Source organism: Cucurbita pepo, chromosome 12 (genome assembly GCF_057944985.1).
Source record: "Cucurbita pepo subsp. pepo isolate OVF chromosome 12, ASM5794498v1, whole genome shotgun sequence".
Lineage (NCBI taxonomy): Eukaryota > Viridiplantae > Streptophyta > Magnoliopsida > Cucurbitales > Cucurbitaceae > Cucurbita > Cucurbita pepo.
The window spans coordinates 13826772-13850353 of NC_141809.1; the positions used below are offsets into that span (position 1 = coordinate 13826772).

Genomic DNA, 23582 nt, shown 5'->3' on the forward strand with positions numbered 1-23582 from the left:
ACAGTGGGCTGGGCTGACCTAATAGCACAGTGGGCTTGGGCTTTCCTTTTGTCGCGGGTTACCTAGGAAAGCGTTTTAAAACATTGAGAGAAAGTTTAAAAAGAAATCACTAATAATTTCAAAGGGAAACAAATCGTGGGCTTGGGCTGACCTGAAAGCTGTTTCAAAATCTCGAGGAAAAAAGGCCGAGGGGAAGTGGGCTTGGCTGACCTAGAAAGAAAGGCATAAGGGGAAGTGGGCTTGGGCCGACCTAGAAAGAAAGGCAGAGACGCATTTTAAAATAAGAACATAGCAGTGAGTGCGATGTGGGCTGGCCCTAATAGCGCAGTGGGCTTGGGCCGACCTTGTTAGGAAAGCCCATAGACTGAGGTAGAAGCCCCAAGGGGGAACATAGCACAGTGGGCTGGGCTGACCTAATAGCACAGTGGGCTTGGGCTTTCCTTTTGTCGTGAGAAAAAAGCAACAAGCTCACCTAGTAAGGAAAGCGTTTTAAAACATTGAGGGAAAGTTTAAAGAAATCGCTAATAATTTCAAGGGGCCATTAAGTTTATTATACCCTCAAAATATCTCTACATACATCAAATACATCAAATTTATAAACGATGATTATTAAACAAAACGAACTAACTTGTGTTCACGATGATTATTAAACACAATGAACTAACTTGTGGTCGATACTTGTGGGCGACAACAGCGATTAGGGCGGGCACCTATATTCAATGGTAGGCAGCTAGGGGTTACGGAGAAGTGAAGGTAGTGAAGATATTTTTAGTAATTTACATATAAAAGTTGGAAAAGAATTCTCAACAAAAGAATTCTCAACAAAACACTCAACTAATTGAGATATTCTATCATTTCAACAATGACATTCGAGACTCTGAGAATAATACACGAAAGGAACGGCACCTGCTTAGAGCTTACCAGCCGCATGCAGTTGTCAAAATCCTTATCAGCAACAAGCCAAAGGGCAACATTTGTTACATAATTATCTCCTTCAGTATCAACAGAACCAGCATTATGAAACACATAATAACAAGCACCGTTGCACACTTCACCATTCCTCCATTCTTCTGACTCTTCTCTGCCTGCAGATGGCAAAACATCCCACCATCATCCCTCATCTTTACACCAAAATCATCATTAAACCACCAATAATATGAAATGTTCCACTCATTTAGGTTGAGAAGTTTATAAACATTACTTTTACCTAAGAACTTATCAAATTATACGATGGGTTTTCTAAACCCATGCCTAGTTTTGAAAGAAAAAACTTAACTTGTTTTTTATTTTGGGAATTCGGCTCACATTTGATAATCATTTAGTTTTAGAAGTTTATAAACATTACTTTTACCTAAGAACTCATCTACTTTATACGATGGGTTTTCGAAACCTTTTATTTCGGAATTTGGCTATGAATTCTAATAATTTTTTAAGAGAGATAAAAATTATGGTAGAGAACGGTGAGGAAACAAATACAATTCTCAAAACTCTTGAACTATTTGATATCTCAGTTTTTGGATCACAAATGACAGTGATCTTTGAAAGAGAGAGAACCTTTTGAAGCTGCTTATAGCCCTCTTCAACTGAAGCAGCAACATTCTGGATATTGTGGTCAATTCTATCGACAATGGTACCCTGATAAAATCACAACGTTCATTAGTTGATTGTAAACCCAGATTGACAAACAAAAAAAAAAAAAATGGTCTTTACCTGGTCTATAACAAGGGTTGAGAGATCCTTCATGATTTGGGCGAGTTCATTCACTGACTTCACAACCTACACATAATAAAAAGACTTATATTTATCACATTGTGAATAGTTCGTCTCGCAACTCCGATACAAGAACCTTCCATAACCTGTTTAATCTCTTTCTCCCTTCCCTGAATGTGCTGCGCATCCATTCCAAATGTCATCGTTTGGTGTTCATTGGTTCCCTGATCCCACACAGAAGTACCAATCAAGGAGAAGTGAGAGACAATGATATATTGTATCATAAAAACCACACCCAAAAGAATTATCAAATGGCAATATGCTATCCTAGCATCCAAAACAATATGACATTTAACTCAGGCATATGATTAACAAAACCAACCACTGAAGCAATATCCACTTATCAACATGGAACATCCAAAAAGATTTGACAGTAAAAAACATTTGGAGTTAAAAAAAATAACATGTTAATTTGTGCTTCGAGTTCTCAAAAATCTCCCTTGCATAAGAAAAGTTCAGTCTTGAAATTCCCAGGTAACCAAAGAGATCAGCACATACAAATTCATCATATCGGTCATCATCCTGTAGAGTTCTGCTTCCATTCAAATTTATCTCCAAATCAATTCCATCATGCCCCTGCAATACAAAAGTAATCAAACCTCACTAAAAATAACACTGTTTCAATTGATGAGACTCCCGAAAGATTACTTACTATTGACCAAATTACAGATTTTACCAAGAAAAGTATAATCCTAGAATGATAGACGAATGAACAAATGAAATGAGGAGAGAGTTGTCATAACGGAAAAGAAGTTTCTTCATACTATATCTAACACATTTTTAATAGATTGGTGATAAGTACAAGAAAATTATAATGTGGGAACAAAAAGATAAAACTCATTTTAAATACCCCAACTACCAAGCCAACTAATCAGATGAAATCATTTAAAAAAAAAAAAAAATAGAAAGTTTTCATAGGTCCGTTTGAACACAGGGCACAAACCTCCTTTTGCTGCTGCAGATGTTTCAGATACATTGACTGTCTTCTACGAAGATCCATTGAAAGATTCTGAAGCTCTGTAGCAAGAGAACGCTGTTAAGAAAAGGAGTCAATCCATCACAAAAAGGAACAAATTGTTAAAAGACCCTGAAAACCAGAATCAAGAAACACTCTCAGGGAGGTGAAAAGTCTATAGGAACTTCATACATTAGTTTCCCGGTGGCACAAAAAAGGTCCAACGACAAAGAACAACAGATAGAAAAAACGCAATAACAGAAAGCAATTACTAAAAGACCAACTATGACTCAGATACAAAGTCGGATCATTCATAGTATTAAGCAAAAAAGATTAGTGAGAATCAAGCATACCTGTACATTTTTTCTGATGCTAATATCCTCTGAAGACCCAGTACTAGAAATTTTCTTCAACCTCTTCTCAGAGGCTTTCAAAAGATTGGTAATTTCTTGCGTAAGCGCCTCAATCGTATTCTGATCTTCTTTGCCATCAGCAAAAGAAGGCATTAAAGCTTTAGAATGAGCTTTGACTAACTCTGCCATCTTCCTACGAATTTGGTGTATATTAACAGTTATTTCTTCAGAATCATCCACCCAAGCTGGAGGCAGACCCACCATCAATGCATCACTGCTGCACCTCAGATACAATATTACAGTCAGGAGAGTACGAGTTAATATTTTGCTAAATTACTCAGACAGAAACCTTCAAATTCTAAGCAGATCCATTGTAAGTTAAAAGTTAAACCTTCCTATGATCATCAACCATTTGAAATGTGTGCCTTCAATGCTCAGTACCGGACATTTTGGTAAACTTAATTCATTAACCTTCACTATCCGAGTCTTGACACCATTCACTCAGTTAATTAATGAAATATTGTCAAGAAACCTATATTGGCATTTCCTGCTGAGGTATGATTTTGTCAAGCAGTTCGAAGAAGTACAATTCTTCAACTCCAAGTAGGTATGGGGGGCGGGGTGGCAAGAATGCGTTGATGATGTCTTCTTATCTGCTCTTCAAAATTTCACCAGAACTACTCTAGAAAAAGGAAGTCACAAATACGCGTTTGATGCAAGAAAACTTCACTGACGCAAATAAGAAAAATCTTTTAATTGAATGTCAGAGTAGAAGTTCAATTTTCCATCCAGATACTCCACATCGCTAAGAAAATAATTCAGCACAAGCAATTTATGCACTTACTAGACCAAATTTAATAAAAGAAAAATGCAAAAGAACTTTGGAAGAAAAGCTAGAACAAAAAAAAAAGACTCTATACCTCGAAGGTCCTGGATCTTCTGTGCTAAGAGGAGCGTAATCTGAAGAGCGCTTTGAACGAAGAAGAGACGAACTCACCATCTCAATAACCGGTCCGCTCGAACCAGCTGCCGAGGAAGATAAAGGCGCACGGACGCTCTTCACGGCGTCCCTGTGCCTTCTAAACTGTGCAGTTCGATTCCTCGTCGCCATAGAAAACAACAGCCGAAGAGAAAAAAAAAAAAAAAAAAAAAAAACAAGAAATCAGTGAGTAGAGAGTTCAAGAATGATCAGAATCGAAAAACTCGAGTCAGTTCCTGCGTAAAAATGAAATGAATTGAAGAATTCAATGTTCGAATCGAACATTGAACAACTCCCCCCGGAATGAAGAAATTTCGCGGAGGTTTTACACGTTAACCTTCGCCGGAAGTAAACAGATCAGGATTCAGGCGGGCCTTGATTGGATCCTGAATGGGCTCTCATATTGGGCTTATGGCCCTTGGATCTTTTTTTTACCTTGGTTTATTTTTAATTTTAAAAAAAATACTTTTAAATATGGATATTTTAACACGTGGGAAATTTCTAGTAATATTTCTAGTAATTTTAAGAACCTCCGAGGGTAAAACGGGAATAAAAGTCCTAATCCAGAACCGTCGGTCCCTGGTTGTTGAGAGAGTAGTTCTACGATAAAACGCGGGAGTTCTTCGTTGGTCATCTAAGAGTCAGAAATCGAAACTCCTAAATCGCGAGCTAATTTTTCTCCCCGTTTAATTTCTTCTTCATTTCTTCGAAACCGACCAACGTAGTGCCGCTTAAGAGCTTTCCGCGAAGGGGCGCTGGATAATTCATCGAAGTTTCGAACGGATTCGCCCCCCTGAATTGAATACGCGCTGGGTTTTGTTTTGTGTTGTTTAATTTGAGAATGGAAAGTGAAGCTTATAGATATGGTCTCTCTGCTGCTGCTGTTTCTTCGAGGGGCTCTAAATCGCAGTCGCGTGAGTCATGTCTCGATCTTAATCTACTGATGATTCGTTGTTTAGTTTAGTTTTTTTTTTTTTTTTTTTTTTTTTTTTTTTTTTTTTTTTTTTGGGAGTTTTGCTTGTGAGTTTTTGTTTAAACGATTTCTGTTTGGTTTTCTAGATTTTGATTTTGATTACGAGGAGGTGGATGAGGATGATGATGATTTGAATTCGGAATATTCTTGCCCGTTTTGTTCGGAGGAATTTGATTTGGTTGAGCTATGCTGCCATATTGATGACGAGCATCCTTTAGAAGCCAACTTTGGGGTAAGGAAATCGCTAATTTGTCTTTGGTTAAAAGCTTTTTAAGTTTAAAACGGCTTTATTCGGCAGTTTCAGTAGGAGATTAGAGAATATTTCCATTGATATACGGTATTGTCTCTTCGATCACTCCATGGTTGAGGCAAATTTTAGCGTGTCTGTTTGTTTAGCGTCGTTCCAGTGGAGTAACCTTACTTGGTAACAACTCCCAAAACAGTAGACTGTTGGAAGCTCGTTTCTTGAATGAGAAGTCCTTTTCTGATCGATCCTCTTATTCACTGTTTATAGAATTTGTCATCATCTTTCAAGTATATTGTGACCCACTTACTAATATGAGAAGTGTTAGGAATCACGAACCTCTACAATGGTATGATATTGTCGACTTTGGGTATAAGCTCTCATGGCTTTGCTTTTAGTTTCCAAAAGGTCTCATTTCAATGGAGACAGTGTTCCTTACTTATAAACTCACAATCTTCCTCTTAATTAGCTAACGGGGGACTACTCCTCGAAATAATTTTCAACAAGACTGTTGCTTCAAGTATTATTCTATTGGACTTGACCTGGAAAATTATATTGCTATGGTTGCCTTTAGCTTGGATACTTGGTGGTATTTTGCTTATTTTTTCAAACCCGAGTACACTCGGTTGAAAATCGTACTTGCGTGCTTGTGTTGCCTCAGGTTAAGAATGTTTGTCTATGGTTATTATGTGTGAGATCCCACGTCGGTTGGAGAGGGGAACAAAAACATTCTTTATAAGGATATGGCAACCTCTTCCTAGCTCATGCGTTTTAAAAATTTTGAGGGGAAGTCCGAAAGGAAAGCCCAAAGAGGACAATATCTGCTAGCGGTGGACTTAGGCCATTACATTATGTTAGCACCAGTGACGGAAGTGTATAAATCTTTTTGGGGACTAGATTTTCTGCTAGCTTTTGTTATCCTCTTTTCTTTTCTTAAATTCTTTCTTCCTTTTTTTTTTTTTTTTTTTTTTTTGTGCATTATGCTTTTGTTATCTTTCTGTATCCTCTTTTGGAAGTAAAGATTCTCTATTGGTATCTACTTGAAGTTATTTTTTGTCTTGTTTTTGCTTTTTCAAGAGGTTGGTTTTCATTTCTTTTCAGATATGCCCTATTTGCTCTTCAAGTGTGGGAGAGAATATGGTTGGACATATAATGATGCAGCATGGAGATATATTTAATATATCCTTTTCTTTCATTCTTTAAATATTGTTGTGTTTCCCCAATTTCGTAAATCTTTCAACTGTTCTTCCGGAGTATTTTATTCTGTTTCTTGCTTATATCCAAGGCATACTTGAATCTATGAACTCAATTCCTTAACATATGGTTACAGTCAACAAAGATTGAAATTCCATAAAGACTATTTTCCTCAAAGTCTTTCTTTTGAGAGAAAAGAGTTACAAGATGATCGTGTAAGAATTCTTTCAGGGTTTTCGTCTCTGCATTCGACCTCCAAGATGGCACCTGATCCATTATTATCATTTTTACGCAATGCACCTCTCGCTAATGAGTCCAAAACTGTTCAGCCCGTGCCTTCAAGTAAAGAAAAATTGAAGGAAAGTGATGCAGACGATACATTATCCGAAAGGTAAGACAGAAATATACTTCTAGTTGCCTAGTTATATGACTCGAAAATTATGCACTTTTTGCATTGCATCTGTTTCACCATAGTTATGTTTTTTTTACTGATTCTTTGGCATGCATTCTGGTTTGGTATTTGAAATTTATTCTTGGAGATATCAGATATGTTTTGCTTCTTCCTATGAGCTTAGATAACCCTGAGTTTCTGTTGTGAGCGACTGCCCGTGACGATATGTTTACAGCTATTATAAATGTCTCACAATATCAATTCATTGGTGTTACATAGCTTATATGTTTTCTACAATGCGCGGAAATTTGATGAGGCCCTGAATGGTACTTGCATCACTAGAATATAGTATAAATAAAATTCATTGATATGTAGGATTTAAAGTCCATCAAAGTTCCTTCTAAGAACAACTTGTTTTTGGACGATTATAGTGATAGTGCCTAGGATTATATTTAGTTGGGTTATAATAGAAGGTAGAAGTTTGATATTTGTAGCATAATAGTGTGAGATCCCATATCGGTTGAAGAGGGGAACAAAACATTTTTTATAAGGGTGTGAAAACCTCTTCCTAGCAGACGCGTTTTAAAAATTCCGAGGCTGATGACGATACGTAACAGACCGAAGCGAACAATATCTGCTAGTGGTGGGTTTGGGCTGTTACGAATGGTATCAAAGCTAAGCACTGAGCGGTGTGCCAGCGAGGACGTTGTGTCCCGAAGGGGGTGGATTATGAGATCCCACATTGATTGGAGAGGGGAACAAGTGTCGACAAGGACGTTGGGCCCCGAAGGGGGGTGGATTGTGAGATCCCACATCGGTTGGAGAGGAGAACGAAACATTCTTTATAAGGGTGTGGAAACCTCTCCCTAGCATACGCGTTTTAAAAACCGTAAGGCTGACGGCGATACATAACGGGCCAAAGCAGACTATGTTTGCTAGCGATGGGCTTGAACTGTTACAAATAGTATTTATGCCTCAATGTTTTCCATGTCGGGGGCGTTTTTTTTTGGACAAAAGTGTACTCTTTTATTCTGGGAAGTGAATGTCAGATGAGATCACTCTCTATCTAAATGCATAGCTAGGGGCTACTGTGCAGTTCTATTTCAGTTTTCATTTTCCTTCCAGGGCCATCCCTGCATCAATTTCATGCCTTTGCATTTGGATCCAATGAACAAATGGCCTTAAATTTCTCTGCACTTCTCAGGTTGATCGAGTTATTTTTGCTTTCCCCCACTGCCTTAGCAATCCTAGCAAGTCTATAACTTCTGTAATGGAGGTACCCATATCCCATAATTCAATACCTCCAACCTAATAAGATTAAGTATGTGCATGTGCAGGGACGTTCATTTATCTTCCTTACCCGACACGAAGCAAGAAGAGAAGACTCGGAGATGCGACTTCGTACAGGGGTTAGTTCTCTCTGTCATCTTAGGTGACGATTTATAATATTGAGCACGAATACAGAAGAGGGAAGTTGTATCAAAATTGTAGTGTTTTTATTCCAATGATCATATTACCCTTTGTGAATTAGTAAAAGATAGTTAGAAAGGGTAAGCATGATCCAAGTTGTTTTCCTGTTTATGGAATTATAGTTAGCTTCGTGGTGTTCTTCAATAAAAAGTTAGTAAATTGGCAGTCAAGATGAGTAAGCCTGCATAGAAAAGGTAGTATCAAAATTCAACCAAACAAGCATCTAATGCCAACCATCATTGAATTGTTCATCAAGTCGGAGGTTTATATCTTCATACTACCAGTTACAAAAAAGAAAAGAGAGAGAATCCCTCCACCGACATTTCAAAATTGGTCGGTCCTGTTATTAATGGTTAGATGTGGATTAAGAAATCTACATTGATGCACGCGACCTGCAAAATGTAACAATTTGAATGTTGATGTGATACTCTTATATTACCTCTTATGCCTAATTTAATTGAATGATGTAAGATGTCAGCATCGATATTAGCATTAGAGTGGACTTACTCATTCCAGTTGTAACATGTTTATAGGTCATAGGATGACTTAGGGCTTCACCTCTTTGTTTTCAAATTTGGATCAATTCGTGTATCTGTTTTTCCTCAACTTAATATCGGTCATGGGTATGCGTATTAAACACCCTTGAGCCAAGAAGGCCCACCTCGATCTCGACTAAGGTGGGCCCACATGCACTTTGGTTTGTGGCTCATCTCGCCCTAGTCCCATAGGTTTAATTTTGTCATTATGAGTCTCATTTTTTTTTTTGGTTCAGTTTGGACCCAAATAGTATTAAATGTAGCATGTTCTCGCATGAATTCAAATTTATACAGGACATGATTAATAAACAATATTGTAATCGTCTGATAGGTAAAGCGTGAACCTTTAATTTTGACATATTTTTAAATGAAGGAACATATTAAATACATATTGAGATTACAACATCTAAACTAATAATTTAACCCTTAAATAAATTGTAATTTAAAAGGAGTGGTTGTCGAGGGGGCGGCTTACGAAGCAAAAGCAAACGAAATCAAAATGGAATTGAATTTGCTAGCATCACATTGATCCATTTGCGGCGAATCGTCCCGTCGGGCCGCAACCGGGCGAGGCTTTTCCGGCACCACGGTGATGACGACGACGAAGAAACCAAAGGGCCCATAAATTTTATTTTTCAGTTTTTCCTCGCGATTTCTGATCCACATATGAATATCCCTCAGTTTCGTGTACGATTCAACTTTCCCATGTCTCAACCGATTCCTATTTCTTCTCTGTTTCCGATTGCTGCCCTCCTAATCGAATAGAATAGCCTCGGCACCAATCGGCTTGACTTTCCTCTCTCCTTGTTCTGGCCATGCGACTCTGGTTTTCCAAGATCTGCCTCTCGAAAGAGGGTTCTTTTGGTGATTCTTGCGCTCAAATCATTATTTATTTTTCTGGCTATTTGATTGAACACTGCCATGGCTACCAATTCTCATGCCCCTACTCCGAGAGGTCTTCTCTGTAATGCGGGAGCTGGTGCTGCTGCTGGTAATTGCATCTCTTTAATCTCCGTTTGCGGATCCATTTTCTTGTCGATTGGATGATAATCAAAAGCATCGCACCGTGTTCCTTTGGGTGTAAATTTGTGGCATATGAAGCTGAAAGATTTATTTGCTTGAGATTTGTATCTGTTTGTTGCGCTTGTTTGTATGATTCAAAAGGGAGGGGTGGGTTAGGCATTTGATTTCTGTCTCTCGATTAGCTTGAGAACTTGAACTGTATTCTTGAATTACGTTATAGGAGTTCTTGCTGCTACGTTTGTGTGCCCTTTGGATGTTATCAAGACCAGATTTCAGGTTCATGGACTGCCAAACATCGGGAAAGGTATGGCGTTTCTTTTTGTTTACTGATTGCAACAATTGGGCTACACTATGTTTTGCTTCTATTTGCCCATATCTATGAACATTGCAAATGTGAGTTGCATTATTATCTTAGCTATTGTGGGTTGGTTGGAGGGTTTGTATCACAATTGAAGTGCTATTTATGATGTTTTCCTGATGATTTTGTTCTGGTCTATCTATTCAGGGAGTCTTATAGTTGGTAGTCTGCAACAAATTTTTCATAAGGAGGGGCTACGTGGAATGTATAGAGGACTCGCACCGACCGTGCTTGCGTTGCTTCCTAACTGGGCTGTAAGTCGCGAGTCATGTTTATATCCCATAAAGTTTGTGTACTTGAATCTCATAAAGTTGGGGCTGTAAAACAATGTTAGCCACCTAATGTTAGCTACTGTGCTTGCATAACTTCCTTAGTGTAGAATCTTGACACAAGCACTACCTCAGTGTTTTGATTGTAATAACATGGTTTTTTTGTATTTGCTTAAGAATAATGTAGCTATTTTTCTTTTGTATGACACAATATCTGCCTATGGCAGGTCTATTTCACAATCTATGGGCAGCTCAAAAGCTTTCTTCGTTCGGATGGTTAGTTTTATCGTCCTTTTCTCTTTGTTTTCTTCTTTTTTTTTTTTCCTTCCCGTTAAGAACTTTATTTTTCATTGATGTTCTCATGGTATATGTGCAGTTGAAAATCATCAGCTTTCAATAGGTGCTAATATGATGGCTGCTTCTGGAGCTGGAGCTGCTACAACTATTGCAACGAATCCTCTATGGGTTGTTAAGACCAGGCTTCAGGTGAGGATTGCAAGCTCGCGTTCGTTTTTTCGTTTCTGTGAGGAAATCTCGCGTTCTTTATTAACTTTATATTCTCATCTATGAGAGGGTACATCTGGAACTTTAATCCGAACTCCTGGACACTGATTTTCTTAGACCCTTAGCCCATAGAGAAACCTGAAAGAGAGCGTACTCAGATCGTGCTAATTTCCCGATCCCAAGCCTGTCTTCTAGCAAGGGACGGTATCATACTAAAAAAAGAATGAAACCCATCATGAAAGTTCAACCCTTGCTCCTTGAATATGTGGCCTGAGGGAGAGCATTTGTTACATTTTGGAAGAACAAAAAGACATCCAAAGGCTTGAAAGGAGTATTTCCGAACCAATCTAGGAAATGCTTAACTTCCGTTCCTTCGAATTATTACCATGAATTTATCTTCATGGACCGAAAGACTTCGAGGGTGAAACACTAAGATCGAAGTGATGATTGAGGTCTCCTCTATTGTGTCATGGGATCCATCTTTGTGGATTGATAGCTATGGAACCTTCTTCAGTTTTATGCAATGATGTTGATTTTCCAGTTTGCACTTAGCCAAGAAAAGTTATTAAATCTCTCCAACTGCTATCTTGCCTTAAAATGTGACATGTGAACCTTATGACCATAGACATGGACTAATCGAAACGTTTTGTCTTATATTCTTTAGACGCAGGGAATGAAATCTGGTGTGCTACCATATAGAAATACAGTGTCTGCCTTGAGGAGAATAGCCTCTGAAGAAGGCATTCGTGGATTGTACAGGTTTGCTCTTTCTTATCATGTAGCTATTCTGGTCTATGTATTTTATATGGAGAAGTTCGTGGATTATAAGGATTTTTTGCTCGACTCTAACACTCGGTACCATGTTCTACAGTGGTCTCGTTCCTGCTTTGGCCGGTGTAAGTCACGTCGCCATACAGTTTCCAACATACGAAAAAATAAAAAGTTATTTGGCTAGAAGAGGTAACTGTTTAATAACCCATCTGATGTCTTCCCCATAAAAATGTTACGAAAAAGCTCGTATTAACTTATTATAGTATCACAGACAATACGACGACGGACAAACTCAGCGCACGTGATGTCGCGGTAGCCTCATCTGTCTCCAAGATATTTGCTTCCACATTGACTTATCCACATGAGGTAGGATCCAAATCGAGTGCATATAATTTTTACCTTCAAATGCACTGTGAATCATTTATATTGGTGTATATATTATAATCTCAACTTTCATGTATCTGAACTAAGTCCTGTTTTATGTCTTATGTTCATTGTTCATATCAAAAACCTTGACCTTCTAAAAGAAGGTCGTTACTTAGGATTTGGTAACTCAAAGCATTTCAGTTTCTTTGATATAAACTCAACCTAGTTCGACCCACATTTTACATCCATGATCCGATTGTCTGTCCAGAAAAATCATATGACATTGCACTCTCCTCTTGCAGGTTGTACGTTCCAGGCTTCAGGAACAAGGGTTTCACTCTGAGAAGCGTTATTCTGGTGTAACCGATTGCGTAAAGAAAGTATTTCAGCAAGATGGACTGCCCGGCTTCTATCGAGGGTGCGCAACCAACCTTATCAGGACGACCCCGGCTGCTGCCATCACATTTACCAGCTTTGAAATGATTCACCGCTTTCTTGTCAACTTATTTCCTCCCGATCCACATCCACACACGTTATGAAGACGAGTAACGTTCACTCAACATTGCACAAACTAATCAACACAATTCATTGGGTACACTAATTGCCCCCCCAGTAGTTTGTAGCAACTCAACAGTCTTTGCCTCAGTAAAGCTTCAATGTCGTCAAGTGTCCTTTCGGTTGCAAGGTAGTTAGGTCATTTTTTTCCATTAAAATGTGATGTCGAGGACGATGAAAATGACGATAGTGTGATACATTTTTTGTTTCCTAGTTTATTTTGATTGGATATACCATCTATATGCCTTTGGAAATTGTTTGACTCGAGGCATGCTGAAATATGAGTTCTTGATAGTTTTAGTATCTTTTGAGATTCACATCTCTAAACAGATTTTTATGGCATCTTGTAAAGCTTGAATATGCATCCAATTTAACTAGGAAAACTAGATTTGACTGATGAACTTTGGTTTTACATTTAAAATGTTTTGAATGGCTTTGTGGGTCAAAAGCAATCTATAACTACTTATATAAAGGATGTTCGTGTTATCGTGAAGACCGCTCAAAACAAGAGTAGAGAAGAGTAGGGAAGGTGTGTTATCGTGAGACTGCTACAAGACAAGATGAGTGAGGAGTGCAAGACGAGGAATTCGGGAGGGAGTAAAGGTGTATTATCGTGAGGACGGCTACAAACAATACAAGACAAGAAATTCGAGATGGAGTAGAGGTGTATTATCCTGAGGACTGCTCCAAACAAGACAATAAGGAGATTTCGGGAGGGAGTAGAGAAGGTGTGTTGTCACGAGGACTACTCCAAACAAGACAATATGAGGAATTCGAAACGGAGTAAAGAAGGTGTGTTATTGTGAGGACTGTTCCAAACAAGATAAGACGAGGAATTCACGAAAAATTCGAGAGAGAGAAAGAGGAGATTTCTCCTGTCCCCTAACCCCTAAAGTGAGATAAATATTATAGTTCTTGTGCAGATAATAAATATGCATTGGGAAATTTGACAATATAAAAGTAAATGAATTATGTGGCCATAATCATCCAACCAAACGACTTCAGCTTTTTGAACTTTTTCTAGTCCAAACCCAATTTCCAACCACAATCAAATCATCTGGCTCACATTCACCAACAATCCATCTCGAACCTTCTTCGCCTTCTTCCTTAATCTTTGTTTTAAACCACGTTACATCCATGCAAAGCCCCTTGTCCTGAACAGATATTCCACAATCCCCATCCCCATCCCCATCTTCTTCTTCTTCTTCTTCCAGTCGTTTTCTGTTGTTTGCCGGCGAAAATGCCCGGTGCCGGGGAAAATTCCGGTGGTGAGTGCTGTTACTATTCTGTACTTGGACTGTGTAAGCAAGCTTCTGGCGATGAAATCCGAGGAGCTTACCGTAAGCTAGCCATGGTACGTTTTAGGGCTTTTCCATTTGGTAACAATCTCTGTTTTTCTTTTATCGGATTCTGTAATTTCCCTCTCTGTAGAAATGGCATCCCGATAGGTGGATGAAAGACCCAAAAATGGCCGCTGAATCTAAACGGCGGTTTCAGCAAATCCAAGAGGCTTATTCAGGTTAAAATCACACAAAAACATTCATATAAATAATATAGAACAAATCTCATTTCATACCTCAACTTTCCAGTTTTTTCAATTTATGATCGATTTTAACAGAAGAAAATCCCTGATTACACTGTTCTTCCAGTTCTATCAAACAAGGGGAAAAGAAGCATATACGACGCCGGATTGATTTCATTTCTTACAGACGACGACGACGAAGTAAGCCACTCTGTTTCCAGGCCGATCCATACGAAAACATTTCCGCGTCAAATAATCTCGAAAACTGATGCGTTAATATTTCTTTGATGAACAGGGATTCTGCGATTTCATGAACGAAATGGTCTCGATGATGAAGAACACCACACAGCAGGTAAAAGATCAACGAGTTTATATTTATTTGGATTCTTCGATTTCGAGATCGATTTTGCAACAAGTTATATTGAATCGGCAATTTGGAAAATAGCAGGAGAAGAAGAAGAAGAAGAACAGTTTGGAGGATCTAAGAGGATCGTTAATGGAGATGATGGTAGCCGATGAACAGCTCGGCTGGGAATTTCAATCTCGTCCTGTTAATGCTAGAAAAAGAAGCAGAGTTGCAGAGATTTGATGCTTTCGCGCTTTTTATTTGACCCGAAATTGGCATCCAAAAAAGCCCTAATTTAATTTAGTCTAATTTCAACCATTTAGTCTATATTGTTATAATATATTGAAGTTTTTTTAGATTAATAAATCAATTAATGCTCGTGAAATATACCCATTCAATTCGTGATATTTCACATATATGGTCACGAGTTTCATTTTCAAAGGGATTTGTCCATCAGTAATGGGGATCGTACTTTAGCACCTGAAAATGCTCGGGGTTCGGGGTTCGGGGCTCAGGGCTCGGGACTGATAATTCATGTTGTTCATTCATATCACTTTTCTTAAATAACATCTTTAATTGAAGAGTTAAGTTTCAGCGTGATCCAAGAATTATTATTTTATCAAATAATGTGTTCACTACTATATTGTCTAAGATTATCAGTAATTTGTTATAAAAAATTATAATTAATAAATAATGAAGGAACGAACTAAAAATTAGTCCAAAAAATAATTAATTGATGTAATAGATAATTAATTAATTATAATTATTAAAGATCAAATTTTTATAAGCTAATTAATCGTAAGTAACTAATAATTGCAATTAGGAGTTAAATAATTAACTAATAATTTTAGTAAATAGAACTAATTTTGTCAAAATAAATTTAATATATATTAAAATGAATCACTAGTGATTTATTACAATTAAATAATTAATTATATTATTTTTGTAAATTAAGAACCATTAATTAATTAAATTTATTAAAAAAAAATAAATAAATAAATCAGGTGTTTGGAAGGGTTTACAAAATCAAGTGATGCCGGGGAAAGCTGGTTTTTCGGAATCCGCCACCAACGGCTGCATTTGCAGGTTGAGTTGCCAAGGTTCCAACAGAGGATCACCAACATCAACCGCAAGAGCATTCGCATCGTCGACGAATTGAATCACCGAATTTAGGGCTCTGAACTGGTTCGTCGTTTCAATTGCTTCAACCCTTAAAAGACTGTTCATCGATTCAATCTTACCTCGCCGCACGCCGTCACCGCACGATAGACTGAAAGACGTGTATAATTGCACGGTTGACCTATCTGAAGTTCCTTCCGTCTCGCGCTTACCTCCAACTTCACTAAAAGACTTGTATAATTGCAGCTTTCAGGTGTGTGTGTGTGTCTCTCTCTCTCTCTGCACGTTTAAATTGCTCAACTTGGATTTACTGCATGGCATGGGGCTGGGGAAATCTCAAATACAGTTAAATAAACACCTTTGAATTCATTTATTTGGTTCGATGTATAGAATGAGATGCATGAGAAGATTTCTTGTTCCTATTTTGTTTAGAGTAAAAATTTGATTGGATAGGTGGGAATTACAGGCCACATTTACTGTATTCTTCCAAGCATAGGGAATAATGCACAAACTTGCCTCAGACTTGTATCCAAACCTCTAACTTGCAGAAAATACATCTCTTTTGAATCCTTCTTTCCAGAAATAACTAGTGTAATTGCCGGTATGTACAGGAGCCTTAACTTCCAATAATAGAGCAGTCCAAACAAGCTTAAAACACAACCAAATTCCTCACAAATTGAGCTCAAATAATCCAATTTCTGGCCCGTCAGAAAGTTCCGCCCTAATCATCGATCCCAAAACTGGACTTAGCATATTGAGAAGAGTTAAAAGGAATATGAACTAAGCGACAAGAACTTGAAGAAGTATAAATGAAAGTAGAATTAGCATACAAATATAAATTAAGGAAATATTGTTTTCTATGCTTGAGTGCTTGTATACTCATAATAAAGGAGAAACATTGAAATGAAGCAGGATACTTTTCTATATTTTCCTTTTCATTTTTTTGAATCCGTAATTGAATGATGATGAGTGCGTGTATTGAAAGATTTAGATTAAAACATATATGATTTGCATGATTTTTGGTCAGTATATAATTTGTGTTCTGTGTTGTCCAATTGGATGAATTGTGTTATTTTTTTGGGTTTGTATGGATTATTTTGAGTTGGAGATTGTTTTCTTTGTTTGAGTTTAGTTTCATTTTGCTTTTTATAGATGGAAAGCAATAGTGCAAGTGCATGTAATTCTGAAACTCCTTCTGGTTCTAGTAATTGTTATGCAACTAAGCCACCATTGCCTATACAATTTGAATCTTGGAAGAAGAGACCTAATAAATCAACCTCTACATTATGGATCATTTCACTAGATTAGAGAATAACAAGAAGAGTTGCAAGTGTAATTATTGTGATAAAGAGTATGTTTGTGATGCAACTTCTGGTGGAACTAGCACGTTAAAAACACTTAAAAAATTAGTGTAGAAAGTACCCATATAAGATGGAAGACAAATGACAAACCACTTTAAGCTTTAAATCTTCATTAGATGGGAAGTGTGGTAGTAATTTTGAAACTACATTATTTAGTCAAACAACATGTAGAGCAACATATGCTAAGATGATAATTATTGATGAGTTGCTATTCAAATTCGTAGAGAATGAGAGTTTTAGATTGTTTTGCAGTACTACATGTCATAGATTTGACCATTCATCAAGAGTAACCATTGCTAGAGACATATTTCAACTTTATTTTGAATAGAAAAAGAAGTTAAAATCTTTTTTAGTTAGTAATTCCAAGAGGGTTTGTCTTACAACTGACACGTAGGCTTCATTGCAAAACATCAACTACATAATAGTCACATAATTGATAATGCAAGTTCCACTGATGTGGCTGTATTGTATATTATGAAAAGACTTAAAACTTGTCTTGGATGGAGAATTACTACACATGATGTGGGCAGATTGTGAATGAGGGGCTCAAGGAAATGCACGACTCCATTTCTAGAGAAACTCTCCCAACCTCAAGAAACCACAAATAGAAATTCTAGTTACTTTATTTTATATGCTTGCTCTCTTTACTTTATTTTTCACTGTTGTTATTGTCAATTCCAGTATCTACTTTTTGTAAGGTTCTTATGTTAACATGATTTCTTTGGCCATCATCTTTCCTTTAACCTTATATTCATCATTTGAAGTTTGGTCATTTTTGTGCAGTGTACTAAATGGAAGACCTTGTCAATGATCAGCTAGATTGTGGGAAGGGTTCATGGAGGTATAAGAAATTTCTTTGTTACTAATTTTTATAGGAAGAAAAACTATATATATTTTTTTTTTGAACATTATTTGAATTTTGATTATGGGTTCCTATCTATAGTTTACTTAAAAGACCTTTATTTTCATTATATTTGGTAGTATGGATGGTGGTGGTAGCAATCAAGTCATCTTGTATGGGAGTAAAAAGAGCGATAAGAAGAGAAAAAACATGAATAAGGTAATGTGACAATGTTGCCATTTTCATATATTTTATTAAATTTTGAGATCAAAACTTTTCATGTACAGGGATGTAAAGGCACTCAGATAAATAAAAAACCAAAGTTGAGCAAGTCGCAGAAAAAAAAGATGATGAAATTGGAGGTAGGAGCATATGCAGGTTTAGCGGTTCCTTCTCTTTTCTTTTACCTGACTGAATTATTTTGGCTTTATCTGGGCAGGAGGAGAAGGAAAAATCACTTTTACTGTCGAAAAGCTTGGAGACATTAGAGTATTTCCCCACTAATTTCTTTGATAACATTTTTCAGTTTTTTTAATGGGTAAAATATAATAATGTTTCTCACTGTTTCAATCACTCATGATACAGGAAATATAAGATTCCAGATGATGCATTTCTTCTTTTGCGATCTTCTGTTAATATTGGTCAGGTTGGTAACATCGAATCATTAACTGATTTGATAATTTATTCAATTTCCTGAAGATTCTGTTTTGCTAAGTTATTCAGTGTGAATAATGGATATAGGATGAAACAAGATTGGAAAAACGTAGCAGAGATATACAATTTTCTAAAGTAGGAATAGAGTTTCCAAGGAATGAACAGCAGTTGGAGAAAACTTGCTCTGACACATCACAAGATGAAAGTCATCTTGGATCTCTTGAAATTTCTCCGAGGCATCAACTTTCTGCCGAGGCTGATGAGGATTGCCCTTGCATAGAAAAAAGAGAAGTTTCATGTGGTTTGGATTCCTTTCAAGATCTGGACAGTGGTAACGTAGTCTCTAATCAAGGAAAATCCCTTTCTGCCTTGCCAGATGAAGTTGAAAATATTTGTGCGGTTGTACTTGAAAGTGGAAGAGATTTATCTTGCACTACCTGCACGGATGGTGACTTTAAAGGACCTGAGATAATGGTATGTTATGTGTCATTTGTAGTTAGTTAGAACCTCACTTGTTCAATTATATGTATTGGATTGTTATTGGTTAGGAGCTGACTATGGATCTAAATGATTTGAAGGATAAGAGGGACGAAATTCCAAAGGTAGAAATTTGTACGACATCTGACCCGCTTCCAGAATTGAGGCTTTTGTCTAGGCCAATTGTGGTGCCTGTATCGAGGCCATGTGAGGTTGAAGACAAACGAAAAGATCTCCCAATAGTCATGATGGAGCAAGAGATTATGGAAGCTATAAATGAGAACCCCATAGTTATTATATGTGGAGAGACTGGTTGTGGCAAAACAACTCAAGTTCCTCAGGTTTTTTTTTTTTATATTTGTTATTCATGGTTGACTTTTACCGACTCTTCTTTTAGAGGCGTTTTAATTTATCATTTTTTCTTGCAAGCTTACATTTTCACAAATTTTCCTTTTTCTTACAATCTACAGTTTCTGTATGAAGCTGGCTTTGGTTCATTACAATCTAGTCACCAGAGAGGTACCATTGGGGTTACTCAACCTCGGCGTGTTGCTGTGCTTGCCACTGCTAAGCGTGTTGCATATGAGCTTGGTGTTCATCTAGGCAAAGAGGTTGGCTTTCAAGTAAGATATGACAAGAAAATTGGAGGTAGTAGCTCAATCAAGTTCATGACTGATGGAATTTTACTTCGCGAAGTTCAGGTATTCCTTTTGAGATGTGATTTTCCCTCCCAATGTATTTTTAGGTTAAATAACGTCTCATGCAATAATCTTATATGTTTCTCCATTTTGACTTCAGTGTTTAATGTGATTGAATCTCCTATTGTCATGCTTACAATTAATGTGGTTTTATCAATTTATTGACATGTTAGTTTCAATCCACCTCAAGCTTCTTTATCTGTCACATTTGTGTAGACATAAAAATACGACTTGCAGAAATTTCTCATTTTCTTATTATTTGGGGGAGATTTAAAAAGTAAAATGTCATTTTTGTAGCGTGGTGAAGTGTTTAGTTTTTACCATTGTATGTGAATACTCTATGAGACAATACCATTTGTTCCAAATGCGAGTTGGTTTCCTCTGCAATCAACGTTATGGTTTGGAAGTAGAACTAATTTTTTGTCCTTGGTTAAGTGGCCCTCTCTCTCTCTCATGTCATATATTGTCTCCACTTCTTTTATCTAGTTTGTGAATTAGCTATGATTTTCTGATGATTTATCTATGCAATAGCTGTTGAAGACAAGTTATATTTTATGGTGCAGCATGATTTTTTATTGAAGCGTTACTCTGTTCTAATTCTCGACGAGGCGCACGAAAGGAGTATGAACACTGATATATTAATTGGAATGCTGTCACGTGTTGTTAAGCTTCGTCAGGTAAAACCTAACCTTTATTGTTTGCAAGTATTTGGGTTTTTTTTTTCTTTTAATTGTTTTTCCAACTTCATCTAACTTATCTTATTGCTCGATTCAGGATTTGCATATGAAACAACGACAGATAATGCTTTCAGGAGGAGAAATTAGTCCTGAAGATATGATTTTTCCATTGAAGTTGGTGCTTATGAGTGCTACCTTGCGAGTGGAAGATTTCATCTCTGGGGGAAGGTTGTTTCATGTTTCACCTCCCATTATAGAAGTTCCCACTAGACAATATCCAGTAACTGTACATTTCTCGAGGAGAACAGATACAGTTGATTATATTGGTCAAGCATATAAAAAAGTTCTGGCAATTCACAAAAAGCTTCCACCTGGAGGTATACTCGTCTTCGTTACTGGACAGAGAGAAGTTGAGAATATGTGCAAGAAGCTTCGGGAAGCCTCAAAGAAGTTGATTAAAAAAACATCTGAAAGAAATGTTGGAATAGACAATGGTGCTATTGAAATGAATTCAATTCAGAATTTAGATATGAAGGAGATTAATGAAGCATTTGAAGATCATGAATTTTCAGCTGGTGAGCAAACAGATCGATTTAGCTCTTGTGATAAGGACGAGTTTGATGTAAATGACGATGTGTCTGATGCTTCATACAATTCAGAAACAGATAGCGAGTTGGAATTTAGTGAAGATGATGCATTGTTTGATGAGGATGATGGCAACCTTACTGATGTTTTAAGAGAAGATGCAAGTATGGCTTCTCTCAAGGCTGCATTTGATGCCTTAGATGAAAAAGTTGCCTTTGATAAAATACAGGTTGATCACTCTACAAAAGGTGAATTACCAGCCAAACGTGTCAGTGCAAGAATGAAAGAAAATGGTGAACTTGGTTTCTTGGTTGGTGCATTGCATGTTCTTCCTCTCTATGCCATGCTTCCGGCAGCGGCTCAACTGCGTGTGTTTGAAGAAGTCAAGGAAGGAGACCGGCTTGTTGTTATTGCTACTAATGTTGCTGAAACTTCGTTGACTATCCCAGGCATAAAATATGTGGTGGACACTGGTAGAGAAAAGGTTAAAACGTATAACTCCTCAAATGGGATTGAAAATTATGAAATACAATGGATTAGTAAGGCATCAGCCGCCCAACGTGCTGGAAGAGCTGGAAGGACAGGGCCTGGGCATTGTTATCGTCTCTATTCTTCTGCAGTTTTTAGTAATATATTCCCTGATTTTTCTCTCGCTGAAATAGCTAAAATACCAGTTGATGGTGTTGTCCTTCTTATGAAATCAATGGGTATCAGTAAGGTATGTGTAATGTGTTCTGAATTACTATATTTTCATCTTCACTTGATATTTAGTATCTTATTTTATTAAGTATATGGGTTGGTTGATCCTCGTAAGATGATATGTTTGTTTCTTATAGGTGGTCAATTTTCCATTTCCTACTCCTCCTGAGACCTCAGCGGTACTTGAGGCTGAGAGTTGCTTGAAGGCTCTTGAAGCTCTTGATAATGATGGCAGATTGACACCCTTGGGGAAGGCAATGGCTCGCTATCCTTTGAGTCCGCGCCACTCCAGGATGCTACTTACGGTTATTCAGATTATGAGAAACTTGAAAACTTTTGATCGAGCAAATCTTGTTCTTGCATATTCTGTCGCGGCAGCTGCAGCTTTGAGCACGTCGAATCCTTTTGTCATGATGTTTGAAGGAAGTCAAGTGAAGGATGATTTAGAACAATATGATAGATCTCTTGAACTTGCTGACACAAAAGCTGAAGAAAAAGTGGAAAAGTCATTGAAAAAGAAGCTAAAAGAAGCTGGTAAACTCTCCCGTGAAAAGTTTTCAAATCCTACTAGTGATGCTTTGACGATAGCTTATGCTTTGCAATGTTTTGAACTTTCTGAAAGTCCTGTGGCATTCTGCAACACCTACACATTACATCTAAAAACTATGCAAGAAATGTCCAAGTTGAGAAAGCAGCTATTACAACTTGTTTTCAATCATAGTGGTTCTGCTATTGCTGATTCAGACTTTTCATGGACTAATGGGACTTTGGAGGATGTTGAAAATGTCTGGAGGATCCCGTCCAATAAGCATCCTCTTTCACTGAACGAGGAAGAGATAATTGGCCAAGCAATCTGTGCAGGTTGGCCAGATAGGGTTGCCAAACGTATTAGAGAGATTTCTAAGTCAACTGAAGATGACAGAAAAGAACGCACTGGAAAGTATCAAGCTTGCATGGTAAAAGAAAATGTGTTCCTCAACCGACGGTCGTCTGTTTCTCGTTCAGCCCCAGAATTTTTGGTGTACAATGAATTATTGCGTACAAAACGACCATACATGCATGGATTGACTAGTGTAAAACCAAATTGGCTCGTGAAATATGCTAGTTCCTTGTGTACTTTTTCAGCACCTTTAACAGATCCTAGACCCTATTACGATCCTCAAAATGACACAGTGTTTTCATGGGTTGCTCCTACATTTGGCCCTCATCTTTGGAAGCTTCCTTTACACAATGCCCCAATAAAAGATAATGCTCATGGAGTTGCAGTGTTTGCATGTGCTTTGCTTGAAGGGAATGTGTTGCCATGCCTAAAGTATGTGCGTAAGTTCATGGCAGCTCCTCCCAGTAGTATCTTAAGGCCAGAGGCATTAGGCCAAAAAAGAGTAGGCAATCTTCTATCTAGACTGAAGTCCAAGAAGATTAATAGTTGTGCCACATTGAGAGTGGTTTGGAAGGATAATCCTTATGAACTCCATTCAGAAATTTTGGATTGGTTTCAAGATAGTTATCACAGTCACTTTGAAGACCTTTGGTCACAAATGCTGTGTGAAGTACAAGAGCCCCCAGAACGTCTCTCCAGGAAGTTGAAAAGGGCCAAGAAAAAATTTTGATGACCGAATGTCCTTTTGACAAAATGTTTAGAGAACTTGAAACCTGCTACTGTTTATCTGTGTAGAAGATATGAGGACGAAGAAAATATTCGAACATCTTTTGTAAATTAGATATTCTATTTATACAAAATTTTGGTTCAAGGTTTGCCTTTTAGGTGAGGTGAGTTGTCTGTTCTGTTTTTCAGAGTTCAACAGGAGATGTTCTTATGTTTTTTAACCATAGTTGTTCACCCTCGTATAACAGGGTTCTAAAGTTTTGATTTGTATATATTTATTAGTGTA

At 37.4% G+C, this 23582-nt stretch overlaps 5 protein-coding genes across 8 annotated transcripts; 4 read left to right on the forward strand and 1 right to left on the reverse strand.

Annotated features, from left to right (window-relative positions):
• Window positions 1-815: 815 nt before the first annotated feature.
• Window positions 816-4453, reverse strand: LOC111807279 (syntaxin-42). Of its 2 annotated transcripts, none has more exons than XM_023692938.2 (8): window positions 3999-4453; window positions 3079-3352; window positions 2714-2803; window positions 2269-2346; window positions 1857-1934; window positions 1711-1776; window positions 1555-1635; window positions 816-1085 (listed from the first exon to the last, which is right to left on the reverse strand). In XM_023692938.2, exons 1-8 carry the CDS (start codon window positions 4187-4189, stop codon window positions 978-980), a joined length of 966 nt encoding a protein of 321 aa, XP_023548706.1. In that variant the 5' UTR covers window positions 4190-4453; the 3' UTR covers window positions 816-977. The 2 variants fall into 2 exon arrangements, with proteins under 2 accessions (XP_023548706.1, XP_023548705.1); XM_023692937.2 differs by having other exon boundaries at window positions 3079-3355; window positions 3999-4450.
• Window positions 4454-4642: 189 nt separating this feature from the next.
• LOC111807280 (protein DEHYDRATION-INDUCED 19 homolog 4-like) lies at window positions 4643-8499 on the forward strand. The gene is made up of 5 exons (XM_023692939.2): window positions 4643-4971; window positions 5117-5262; window positions 6376-6453; window positions 6603-6859; window positions 8197-8499. Exons 1-5 carry the CDS (start codon window positions 4899-4901, stop codon window positions 8303-8305), a joined length of 663 nt encoding a protein of 220 aa, XP_023548707.2. The 5' UTR covers window positions 4643-4898; the 3' UTR covers window positions 8306-8499.
• Window positions 8500-9328: 829 nt separating this feature from the next.
• LOC111807692 (nicotinamide adenine dinucleotide transporter 1, chloroplastic) lies at window positions 9329-13014 on the forward strand. Of its 2 annotated transcripts, XM_023693522.2 has the most exons (9): window positions 9330-9856; window positions 10109-10192; window positions 10394-10500; window positions 10743-10791; window positions 10892-11001; window positions 11684-11778; window positions 11891-11979; window positions 12062-12156; window positions 12459-13014. In XM_023693522.2, the coding sequence occupies exons 1-9, from the start codon at window positions 9787-9789 to the stop codon at window positions 12693-12695; spliced, it is 936 nt and encodes a 311-aa protein (XP_023549290.1). In that variant the 5' UTR covers window positions 9330-9786; the 3' UTR covers window positions 12696-13014. The 2 variants fall into 2 exon arrangements, with proteins under 2 accessions (XP_086985086.1, XP_023549290.1); XM_087128960.1 differs by lacking the exon at window positions 10109-10192 and having other exon boundaries at window positions 9329-9856.
• An 820-nt stretch (window positions 13015-13834) lies between these two features.
• On the forward strand, window positions 13835-14964 carry LOC111806632 (uncharacterized). 2 transcript variants are annotated; one of them, XM_023692009.2, is made up of 5 exons: window positions 13835-14065; window positions 14143-14230; window positions 14361-14434; window positions 14529-14585; window positions 14679-14964. In XM_023692009.2, the coding sequence occupies exons 1-5, from the start codon at window positions 13952-13954 to the stop codon at window positions 14820-14822; spliced, it is 477 nt and encodes a 158-aa protein (XP_023547777.2). In that variant the 5' UTR covers window positions 13835-13951; the 3' UTR covers window positions 14823-14964. The 2 variants fall into 2 exon arrangements, with proteins under 2 accessions (XP_023547777.2, XP_023547778.2); XM_023692010.2 differs by having other exon boundaries at window positions 14682-14964.
• Window positions 14965-15589: 625 nt separating this feature from the next.
• On the forward strand, window positions 15590-23581 carry FAS4 (RNA helicase family protein). The gene is made up of 12 exons (XM_023692384.2): window positions 15590-15951; window positions 17843-17900; window positions 18041-18119; window positions 18188-18262; window positions 18340-18389; window positions 18486-18546; window positions 18642-19028; window positions 19133-19372; window positions 19502-19732; window positions 20293-20406; window positions 20504-21709; window positions 21828-23581. Exons 2-12 carry the CDS (start codon window positions 17851-17853, stop codon window positions 23298-23300), a joined length of 3966 nt encoding a protein of 1321 aa, XP_023548152.2. The 5' UTR covers window positions 15590-15951; window positions 17843-17850; the 3' UTR covers window positions 23301-23581.
• The last annotated feature ends 1 nt before the right edge of the window (window position 23582 follows it).